The 12,688-nt window shown below is 32.5% G+C and overlaps 1 protein-coding gene across 1 annotated transcript in view; it reads left to right on the top strand.

Moving 5' to 3' along the window:
* Positions 1-12,688, top strand: part of LOC140061326 (WD repeat-containing protein 27-like) — a 62,124-nt gene that overhangs the window by 15,430 nt on the left and 34,006 nt on the right. Inside the window, exon 18 of the mRNA XM_072107835.1 lies at positions 5,485-5,582. Coding sequence (XP_071963936.1) covers positions 5,485-5,582 — 98 coding nt within the window. The remainder of the gene's footprint in view (positions 1-5,484; positions 5,583-12,688) is intronic.

The raw sequence follows: 12,688 nt of genomic DNA, 5'->3' as shown, positions 1-12,688 counted from the left end.
ACATGACATTCAACAAACTATAGGCGGTGACCCAAAACATCTTTAGAAGATTGCTAAGTCAATGATTTTGTACTATGGGTAATTGTTACTCATCCAGTAGTATCAAGTTTGGAAGAATAACTTTAGTCAACTGGACTTAATAATAGGAACAGGTCATATCATCTGGCCGAATTATGGAATCGAGGCAATTGGTGACCCATGTTAAGGAGCTATTACCAAAACATCTTGGGATTGGGATTGCTGAATTGAAGATTCAAGATAAGTTGTGACTTACAGTAGCCCTCCCCTCTGTTCAGTGAAGGTTCTTCACATTTAACGTACACTGTCTTTTCACACCCATTTCAAAGCATTTGGATTCTCTGTCTAATATGACAACCTTGTTGAAATGATATTGTACATGTTAGCAGGATGTGATAGCATTGCTTTAGAAAGAATCTTAATAATTAATACACAAAGTGAATTGTTTGATGATCTTGCTGCAAATGTTAAGCCTGTTTTCCAGTCGACGTTGAGTTGCGTTAAATTGACCGGATTCAATTATTTTACAGGAAAAGGGGTAAAAATAAACGCTAAAAATCTTTAAAATGTGCAATCGTTGAAGTTGAACTCGATTGCAGATTTTAACGATTTCAAAACTGACCAAACAAATGGTTTACAAATCATGTCATGATAGTTTGGGAAAAAAATGATATGTGTGCGCATGCACATAATTTTTTATACACTTTTAAAACTGTACTACAGTAGTGCAGCACCACAAATATGGTTGATTATGAGCGTAACAATGAATTAAATAAGTGAACTTTAAATATCACAGTAAACAGTAGATTTATTAAAATGTATGACCATATATGTTAAAAACAAAACATTTGTAATCTTAAGCCAGTAAAGCAGTAAACATATAATAGCAATCATTTTTTACAAGATTTATAAGTTATATAGAATTAAAATAGTATGTATTTGATAGTTTATTTTATGCCTATACTCAAAGAGCGAGATATAACTTTTTTTCATTGAACACCCCTGTTCACAAATAGTATAGTCCGTGAACTATGCCCTCAAGTTGGAGCCTCTCTACAAATCATTTCTTTTCGAGAAATATTTTTAAGATTGATATCAAAATATAAATAAATAAAGTAGTATGGAATTAATAATTTCTACTCCAGTAAATAATTAAAATAAAAAATGCTGTACAATGGAAGAAATAGTTGTTTTAACCTTATGTAAATTATTATAATATTTTACAATTTCTATAAACATCGATGAAAACTAATAGCATTATATTGTCTTATATCTTGAGCACTAGCTTATTTAATAATTAAATATTTTTACAGTTTTATCACCATTATTTGCCACTGCAAGTCTACGTGGATGGTGTGATAAGATAGATAAAACATGAGGTTGGTTGATTCCATCTTCTTCTTTATCGATCCTTTTAATAAACTTTCCGCTATTACTAAATAGCTGTAGTTTGTGGTAACTTGATATTATGATATTATCATTTTTATCAACTGCTACTCCTTTTGGGTACGTCACCTTACCATCTTCATCACCCTCATTGACAAGGTCTTTAATATACTTTCTCTTTGTATCAAATAGTTTTAAGCAGCTTTTAGTAGAATGCAGTACAAGAATTTGTCCTTGTCTTGTAAGGGTGACATCCATGATATTGGTGTGTTTCAAACCGGTACAATTCCATAGGGCTATTTTTTTAATGAGACTACCACTTTCAATGTTAAGCATGGCTACATTCTCATCATTAGCTACATACATGACACGTGATGCTTCATCCACATGGATACCCCAAGGTGGACGTAACACTCCCTTACCAAATGATTTAACCACCTCACCATTAATAGTGCATACTGTGATGCATTTATTACCCCAATCACTGAACGCTATATTGCCATTGTTCATTGTGTACATTCTGTTTACTTGCACACCTTCTGATAGTGTAATCTCACTGATGTTTTCACCTGATTGCTTGTATTTGCGAATAACATTGTCTAGACATGAAACAAGCAAGCAATGAGTGAGTGAGTGGCTGAGCGGTTAAGACAGTGGAACCGTAATCACGTAGCCATAACATCGGCAGGGGTTCGAGGCTCACTCACTCCATGGTTCTGGTGGTAGAACGAGTCTTCTCGGATAAGGACTATAAACCGTAGGTCCAGTGTACACAACTTGCTCGTGTGCACTTTAAAGAACCTAGTACATCTTTCGAGATGAGTAGGGGGTTACCCCGGTGTATTAGTACATCACAGCCACTGATCACCAACTGGGCCCTCTGGGAGATCAGTCTTTGACTGAAGAGGTTACCCAGTATAAAGATAAAACAAACAAACAAACAATCATCATCATATTTAACTACACCATGAACTTCAGTAAGATTATCTATGTTTATAGTTTTTAATAGTCCTTCTTTCTCCACTTTGATAGTCATTGGTGACTTGTTAATGTGTTCTCCATCAACTCTAACATCGACCTTGCAAATTCCTTCACTTGCACTGCATAGTCCTTTAACAGTATATTCACCATTTCCATCTTTTACTTGAGTAATGATAGTTTCTCCTGTTGTTTGTGTTAATGTAGCTTTTATGTTACTTGCTTTTATTTTACATTTGTCAGTTTTAATTATTTTGACATCAATTGTTTGAGCTGTCGTGATGCTCTCAGCTTCTATTAGTTCTAAATAGTCTGCTGCTGGCCTTAATTCTGTAACCTTTCCAATGTCCTTGTCCAATGAAGCAATTTGTTGTTTAACAAAGTGAATCTGTGCATTACCATCAGATTGTTTTTTAGGCACTGCCTTGATCCTATCATCCAGTGCTTTAATGACGTCATTCCCCGATATGGCCGTTGCTTCATTACCTTTTCTTAAGTGTTGTAGCAACTTGATGTTTGTATTTATATGTGATACTGTCATCGTCACATCCTCTATGTCGGCATCAGTTAATTTCCTCTTGATTTTGTACATTGCCTCTGCTTCACGTTTTAATTTATCTCCACTGTCTTTTACTCTTGTTACCAATTCATCAACATAATTTTCAATTCCTCTTAAACTCTTTTCTCTTTTTTCACCCAGTGTCTTGACATGGTCATTCATTACTTCAAGATCATCATTTAATTTATCTGTACATTGTTTTGCCTCTTTTTCTAATTCCGTTGATGTTTGTTTAAATGTTTTAAACGCATCTGTTATGCTGATTGTCACATGTTTTTCCTTTCCCTTCCATTCCTTGTGATCCATGATTGAACAGTGTATGCAAATGGCAACATTGCAAATGGTGCAATACACAGTTAGAGGTTCATTGTGGACGGAACACAGAGGCGGGTGCATGTCATTGATCTCACTTACACTCATAGATTGAATATCATCCACTGAATGCAACTTGTGATTTTTGCACGATGGTATGTTCTTATGAGGATCACTACAACTGTGGCACAAATACTCTCTGCAATCCTGACAGTAGGTTTTAGATTGACCTTTTTTTCCACAAATACATTTGGTCTTATCTGTAGTTGTCAATTGTCCAATTGTTTCTAATAAGTTATTGAGGAAGGTGTAGGGGGTAGTTTCTTTAGACCACCCTCTGGAATCTGATAACATTGGGAGCATGTTGGACAGGTTAGTTTGTTGTTAGTTTTCTTCAACCAGTTGTCAAGACAACTCAGACAGAAGCTGTGAAGACATGTTAAGGTTCTGGGTTCGTTGAGTCGATTATAGCATATTTGGCACTCTAGAACCTTCTCATCAATATCTTCTAGAAATGTAGTTAACCTACTAGTAGCCATTTTGAATTGATCTGTAAAATTACAAAATAATTTACCTTGCTGGTCAGTATTGATTTAATTTGATTTATTTCAGTATCAATTACAGATAAAATACAATGAATGTATAAAGGAGACAAAGGTGAAAACTTAATAAATTAAATGGATAACCCATAAAAGTCCTAAAATCCAATGGGCTCCTTCGAGAAAAAGAAGCCAAAAAAGCAAAAACAACAACAATTATTGTTATTTTCTTGGTATGGTGTCCTAACCAGCCTCATACCCCACCCACCTCCTTCTCTAAGAAAATATTTTCTAGATGAGGCGCACATTCAACTCACATACTTGATACTTTGCTTAATATTTCAGTCTAAACTTACTTCTTTTAGTTTTCTTGCAGAATATTTTACTGGTAATCCAAACGTAAATACTTTTGTACGTAGAGGTTGACACAATGAGAACAATTGGAAACAGTCAAGTGACTTTTGATGTCGGTTAGGTAGTGCCAGTCACGCCATATATACCACCTCTGATTCGTTATTTTTGTGTACAGTGTACTGATAAAATTGATTTAGACTTTACTCGGAATGATTATTTCCATAGAAATAAATGGTTTATCTGCATTTTATGTATATAATGCGATTTATTTTATTAACCATAAAAAGAAAATGTCATAAATTGTAAATTTCTTTGTGGGCCTATTTGTACTACCTCATGTAGTGCAATCTTGATGTCATCTCTAAATATTTAGTTAGGCCCCTCAAAAAAAAAAAAAAAAAATTATTTGATAAAAATCTGTCTGGTATTTTAAGTGGTGGTAAACATTATGACATATTATTGTGGTATGATTCAACAAAAATATATTAAAATCTTTAGATCTTTCTAATACAATAATTATTTCACTTTGAAACATTACCTTTCAGAAGTCCTATTTCAATTTAAGCTTTCTATGCTGAGTGTGGATCATATAAATTTTAAATAAACAAATAAAAGTATTTTAGGTATAAATAAATATGTTTTAGTTATGTGACAGACTAATATTGATTCTCTCTATACTTTTGATCACTTATTTACAAATTGAGAATAATTTAAAACAAAATGTTCTAAGAAATACAAATTACACCTGTATAAAGTGAAATAAAATACACATATATGTTATACATGCAAATTTTAATCTTAAAAGATTTTATTATTATGCGGATATCTTCAATTTAATATCTGTCTGTTTATTAATTTCTATACTCTGGACAATTTTTCAGGAAATATAATTTAATCTTTTATATCAGGAAATAAAAATTATATTTTATCAACAGTGCTATGAACTCTCTGTTATGAAACAAATATCAATATTTTGATTTTATTTATTTTTTTAATATTTTGATAAAAATACTATGCTTGCTTATTTTAAATACCATAACAATATCCTAAAAGTTTATTTGATTCTCATTGTTGTATTTCTACATAATATGTGATACTGTATCATAGAATCTGCCTATGATACTGGAAACATTTAGATACAGTACCTATATTTGCCTACAAAATGTCTACACTATCAAACTTTATGTGACAAAAAAATGTGATGTGCCCATATATGGACATGATGATGTCATATCACTACCATATTTGGGCACATCACACTTTATTTGATAGTGTAGGCAGAGCTTTATTCAATTATTGGATCTTGAATTCAATTTTAATTTGTTTGTTTTTTTTTAGGTATCAGAGTCAGTCACATTACAAGTTGGTGAATTCATACAACCTTACCCAAGGAAAGCAGATAACAGCTCTAAGTGCCATCAATTCCTTCTACTCCTGTATCCTTTGCTATGGTTTTATCATTTTCGTATTAAATGTTTGGTTTTTTATCAATTAAGCAAGAATCCCTATTCACAACACATGTATAATACACTACAGAGCTGTCTACACTATCAAATTTGACAACAAAATGTAATGTGCCTAAAATGGTAGTGATATACTCAAATATGGTAGTTATATGACGTCTGCTTCTTTCTATAGCCTTTTTTAATAACACGTAGCTCTTGAAAGTCGTCTGCCTCTTTTAGCCTGTCCTTATATGGAACTGTGGCACTGATTTATTCTTCAAGAGCCTTGAGAATGATGTCACCCAAATCCAGAGGGTCTGAAGGGAGTCAACAAAACGTGTTCTTTCACTATTTAATAATAATCATAAAGATTTCTAAATCACATCATAGGACGTGCTCAAAGCACTATTTCTATTGCCACTGACATATTTTGAGTCAATTTTCTCTTCATTATTTTGAGGGTCTGATATGCCATTTCTGAGCTGGTCCATGGCTATGCAATGTCACTCCTTACCAACATTCTATTAAAAGAGAAATCATACTCCAATGATTGTGATTAAATAGGAGATATCAGAACCAAAGCTTTTAACACCAAGTTGAATGTAGTATTAGAAACTTTTTGAACTTCAAAAGTTTCTGAAACTCTAATCAAGAATTTACCTGTCAATCAAACACAATTTTACTATTTATCGGAAAACAGGAATGAAGTCGCGAAAATGCTTGTCTTCAAATACACTAAGTGCTACATAATTTATTTCTAGGAACTGTATTCGTAGGCAGCATAACCACACACACACACACGTTATATCATAATCTCTCTACAATCACAATATTATGAACAGGTGTTTTATTGTGACATCATCATTATGAAAACGTACTGCTGTTAAAAGTGACGTTTGATATCATATATTGCACTCAAATATTCAGAAAATCTTATTTTAAAGGTTCAACAATTGTTTTATTTTTTAGTTTATTAATTTTTTTCTAGTTTGCCCTCTAGAATAGTGTACAACTCATTTGAGTATACTTTAGGTCTTTTTATTGCCTAGATTACATTTTGCTTAAAATATATTGGTATTATAAAAATTCCAAATAGTAAGTTTGTTTTAGCTTTAGATAGACCAAACATTATTTTGAATACATAAACAATTAACATTACAAATATTGCAACATATCATCTCAATTCAAAAGACCGATATAGTAGAATCTGTGGCACACTTGTGAAGTGATCGTAAATGTTTGACTGTCTGAGCGCATTGCATTTTGGGTATTTTAAACTTTTTTTGTCAACAACCAACCACTGATTTAAACAGTTATTTGGGAGCACAAATTAAGCTGAAATGCAGTTTATATAAATATTATATTTTTGTTATAAACAGTTTATTCGGCACTATGCACTTTGTTCAATAAAACGTTGTTGTGAGACTTTAATTTTAACATTTAAGACGTTCTGGATATGTTTAATAAAGTTATTATATGTTATAATTTATATTTAATCTATGTATAACAGCTAATTTTTTGTTATACTTGACTTGAACAGTGAACTTGCTGTATAACAGACAGATAGCCAGCTTCTGTTTTGTATAAGTTGATTTATTATTGTTCACAATCAAAGTGTAAAGTGTTTTTCTTTACTTATATCGATTCGTCGACATCCTCAACGTTATTTCTCAAAAGGCTTTTATTTTAATGAATAAGTCGGAAGAGATTTTGGCGTTTGACCAACGCTCCTTGTACCTGTATACTGGCGACATTTAACGCTTTATCAGTAGAAGTCAGATAGCTTTTATATTGCACATGTTGGAGACAGTGAGTCTACTGTAGAAATAGACGTTTTAAAGCCTGTAATACTGTGGATAATTGTTTTGAACTTATTGAAGCCTCTTGATATTTTAACTTTAGGGTTTAGAAAGCAGTTCAGATAGGGTCTTATAAAAATAGACACACACTACAATATTGTATAATGTGGCATTCCAGTTCATTTTAGTGAGTGGATCAAAAAAGGGAATTTTTGTTTCTGTGTAACAAAATCATCATTGCATAAAGTATAATGTACTATGTAGTGTATGTTAGAGTACCATATACAAAAGCATAGTATTGATTTTATTTGAGCACATTTCTGGGAAATAAGGTGATCATATTTTTTGTTGTCATTTAAATCTTGCATTGTCTTCTCCAATGATGCTGACAATAGCTTTAATTTTTTTTTAGTTTATGCCTAAGTTGAAAAGGGCACTTCAGGAAAGGTTCATCCCCACAAACCCCTCGACTACGGGCTTGAGCAAAGTTAGGCTAACCCCACTACAGTACAGTTAATCACAAAATTCAATATTTCATTATTTAACTTTATACAGACAATACAGTACAGTTTATAGCAGTTCAATAATATTTGAATATGGATCATATTGCTTTTATCATCGTCAAAATATGTTTCACTTTTAAACTCATTTACATATTGTTGTTCATGATTACCTTTGTAAACAAAAAATACAGGAAAAATGTTCAATTATGTAATAAATTAGGCAGACTCGTTGCCATAGAAATTCAATGATTTTTTGCTCAGTCTTTGGCAGGCTATCGACAGGGGTGTTTAATATTGTTAATAACAAATAATACTTAAAAACAAACTTTTATTAAATTTTTTCAGTTTCTTTAATATATTGGAATTTTGCCATTAAAAATATTTTTGTCTGCCCCAAATTTAGGGTCATATTTGCCTCATTGCCATTATGTTGTACTGGAGGGAATCTGAATAATGAAGCTTAGGATAAGTTGTCCCGCAATTCGAAAAACCACATATTGGATATTTAAACAATTTATGTGGTCTTTTCTCTTACTGGAAAACTGTATTACTGATTTAAAATGTTGATTGATTTTGGGTTCAGCATTTCAGCTGCAACTGAACAAATTTAGAAACAAACAAATTTAATGTCATTATGTTAATGAGGTGTTGTGCTCATTTTCTCTTGCACAATGTGACTTGCTAAGTATACCCGCAGAATTCTAAATGAGAATTCTTTGAAATGAGTACGTTTTAATGTAGTGTATGTTCCCTTGTGTTCTTGGAATTTTCAAATGTAAAACTACAGAGTTTCTTTACTGTAAATTTGTACAGTTTATTGTTTTGTATTTCTAAAAACAAATATTTTTTACATATGGATTTAAATTTTATAAATCCAATATCCTTGATGAAGAAATTAGCCTTTTAGATTTTCACACTCTTACAAAATGAACATGCAATAAATAAATGAACTTTTTAGAAGATTGAATTCATAGGTTTAAACTTTTATTGAAGTATAAGTACTGTCCCAGCCAATTAGGGCTAGTGCTGGTCCGAGTAGGTAGTGTGTATGGCATCTTTAGCATAGTAAAAAAGATTGAAACATGTTTCTCTTTTCCAATTTTGTAATTTTATTAAGGATGATATTGTACACTAGGCTTCCTTCTCTACAATGTGCCTGTTAATGGCAAAAGCTGTACCCTAACCAAATGAAAGTTAGTAACCGACGAATAAATCCCAATAAGTTGAAAAGTAATCTTTCATTAAAGGAAGACCTGCAGTTTAATAATTACCAACGTGTAATTGATATTTTATTGATAACTAATTCATATCTAATTAAGGTTTATTTTTCCTGACACGTGCGTCTCTCTCAAGTTTCAACACTTCAAAGTTTCACACAAGTTTAGAAAATGAAATCACTTAGTTTTATGTTTATTATGGTTAACTTCAGATGTCAAAGGAATACGTAAAGATAGAATAGTTAATTTAAAAGGTCAAGGAAAGAGATATTCAAGTAATTATATAATTGCGCCAAAAACAGCAATTATATTCAAGTGAAAGTTGCAGGACATTACACTTAGATAATTATGGCCTGTTCTATGTGGTGTAGGTGGACATGTTCAAGTATTCCAAATATATGTGTTTAACACTCGGCCAATCTTTTTATGTTTTTTAATAGTTGTGCACCTGTATGTTTCTGACATTGCGTCTTTATTTTATTAGTGCCTGTATGTTGTCGCCAATGCTTAGTGTAAGCTGAACGTCTGACAATCTATGTTCATTTGTATTTGCAACAATAAAAAAATGATTATTCTGTCTTTCAGTCAATGCTAAAATAAATATATAAATTTAATGTAGGTTTTTGTATTAAAATTATATTTGTTTGTTTATTATTACTAAAGACATCTGCTTTTTTCTGCTTATAGCAATATGTAATTTATGTGTTTTTGTCTAGTTAGATTCTTGCATAACTGCACGAGTGACAAGTTATGTGCTAGCCAGTCTGTGTACCTTAAATTGCTGGTAAACTGAATGCTGTTATGTGGATTTTTGTCTACATTTGGAAGTTTTGTAGGTTCAGATTAGTTTTCCTTTTGTTTTCCACAAGCGCTGTGAGCGAATATGTGCGCTTAACAAATATTGTTATTATCACTATGCATGGTACAACATAGAGCAGATGTCAATAAACTGCAGTGTTTTTTTTGTATCTTCGGATTAAACATAATATTTTAATTTAATTAATAGATTAACCCCCTACACACTACAGACTCCCAGTGGAATAGATCTCTGCTCTAATTTACTTAATGTAATATAAACTCTTGCTATTCACATGTAGTAGGCAATCAAACACATTAACATCTATCAAACGTGACATCAAATGTTAAAAACGACCAAAAAGAGTATTTGAAAGCGCTAGGGAATGATTTTTAACCTTTAGGTCTCAATTTTCACACGAAAGGTGTTTACAACTATAAAAAAGTGTCTCTAGGTATTCAACAAATTGTTGCGTTATCAGACACTCTTAAATTGATGATGATTTGGTAATATTATCTATTAACTTGTGTTTTTTAGACTAGAACAATTTTTTAGTTTGTGAAAGAGAAACTATTGCATAATGTTTTGGATTATCAACATAAGATGTACATTCATTTGTTGCACCTCATTTCCAGCTTAGCTTAGTGGGTTAACTGATATTCAGGAACCCTCTCATGTTCCAGCTTAGCTTAGTGGGTTAACTGATATTCAGGAACCCTCTCATGTTCCAGCTTAGCTTAGTGGGTTAACTGATATTCAGGAACCCTCTCATGTTCCAGCTTAGCTTAGTGGGTTAACTGATATTCAGGAACCCTCTCATGTTCCAGCTTAGCTTAGTGGGTTAACTGATATTCAGGAACCCTCTCATGTTGACCAGTTGAGTTTCATGTAAGCCCACTTTTAAATTGACCAAATAATGATAAATTATGTATATTGGTTGTTAAACGCATGCTTTTGTCAATCATATTGTATATAAATACCAATTCCTAGCGTCTATGGCCAAGAAATGAGAGCTCAAAAGGTGAACGACCTGCAATACATTAGTTGCATATTTAAATCTGTTCTTATATCACATGCACGATAATTTAGCGACCCCAGTTTTAAGGTACTGTTGTGTACCATACCGTATCCATATAAGGTTAAACTGTTTGTTGTTAACACATTGTGACAAGTATCAATCACATTTTCAAAGTTGGCCTGAAGAGTTGACAACAGTTAAGTTGAATCCTGATTATATTTCCGTAAAATGCTTTTAAATAAAATTTTAATTCATCTATGCAGTAATTTTAATTTGAGATTATATAAAGGAAATAGTCATCCGTGAGGCATTTTTCAAGGGTGTGCTTTGTAGCAATATATGTATAGAAATGAGATGGAGTTAGTTTGTTGTTTGTTTACTCCATTTATAGAATGGAGACATATTTTTTAAGATTATTCTATACCATGGAGGAATAATGCTCTTAAACGTACACGCAATACAACTATTCACAAGTTAGTAAAATGAATTGCATCACGTACATCCTTGCGTCGCATCTAGTTACATAACATGAGCGGAAAAACCTTTTTTGATGGTGGTTATTTAAAAAATTTTTTTTATTATAAGTTCATACAGTATTTCCTTTTATTAACATTTAAAGTTCCGCAAAAGAAGTGCTCTTCTATTTTTGAAGTAGAAAATGTTAAGTTCTTTCCTGGTTGTTGCTACGTGCAACCCATAAAATAAAAGTTCATTTACATTTTATGCCTCTACATTAAATTAAATTTAAATCTTTCCGTTATTCAATTGAAATGCCTATTAAAAGGTCCATGACTTGGTAGAGATATATTTTTGATGCATTACATCTAATTAAATGTTGTCATATAGGAAGTTTTGCTGTATTTCTTTAAGTACTCTATAGCAACATATTCAACAGGTTGCTTTAGTATGAAGTTTTAGTTTATTATAATAGTGACAGTAACATCTGTCGTTAAAATGTTGAGTGGGCGAGAGGTTATGGCAAGAGTACTTCAAACCATACCCAAATGTGGTAGAGGTTCAAGTCTCTCCTCGTTCATATGTAGTTCTGGTGGTATAACAATAAAGTCTTTTCAGATAAAGATCCTTACAACTGGAGGTCCAGCATGCATATCTGGCTCGTGTGCACTATAAAGAACCCAGTGCATCTTTCGGAAGAGAAGTGTATTACCCAAGTGTTCAGTGGCGTAACAGCTATCTTCGCTCACTGGCTAAACCCAGGAACCCCAGAGCTTAAAGGACCTAGAGTATGAGCAGCCCAATGCTACTACCCAGTGTTGAAGGACCCCTAGGAGTGCCAAATCTAGAGACTTAACGTCCTATATTACGCCACTGGTACTGGTTCATCTTATCTAAGCCACTGTGGTGGACAGACAAATGAGCCCTGTTTGGTAGAAGTTATCTGACGCGAAGAGACCCTTAGGGGATGATGAGCATGGTTGTATGCGTAACTTCTAGTCCACTGATCTTTGTGAAATCTGGTCTGCTTCAACCTTGTCACTTGAAACATAAGTTTACTATCGGTTACAATTAAATGTCATTTTAAATCAAGTCTTCTACTTTTACATTTATATCCTCATAATCATCAATATTCCAACATTTTCTTCTATCCAAATGTCGTCTGCTTATGTTGTCTGCTTTAGAATGTCATTTGCCAATGTCGTCTGCTAATCTATTTGATAAGCAACAAATTACAAGCAGCTTCATTTTCTCTTATGTGTAGAATAGCATTTAATCATAGTAATTTAATTGTGATTCAGTTCAGTC

The sequence above is a fragment of the Antedon mediterranea genome, chromosome 10 (assembly GCF_964355755.1).
Source record: "Antedon mediterranea chromosome 10, ecAntMedi1.1, whole genome shotgun sequence".
Lineage (NCBI taxonomy): Eukaryota > Metazoa > Echinodermata > Crinoidea > Comatulida > Antedonidae > Antedon > Antedon mediterranea.
The sequence above is the reverse complement of the archived record's forward strand: the minus strand, read 5'-3'. Positions and strand labels throughout refer to the sequence as shown.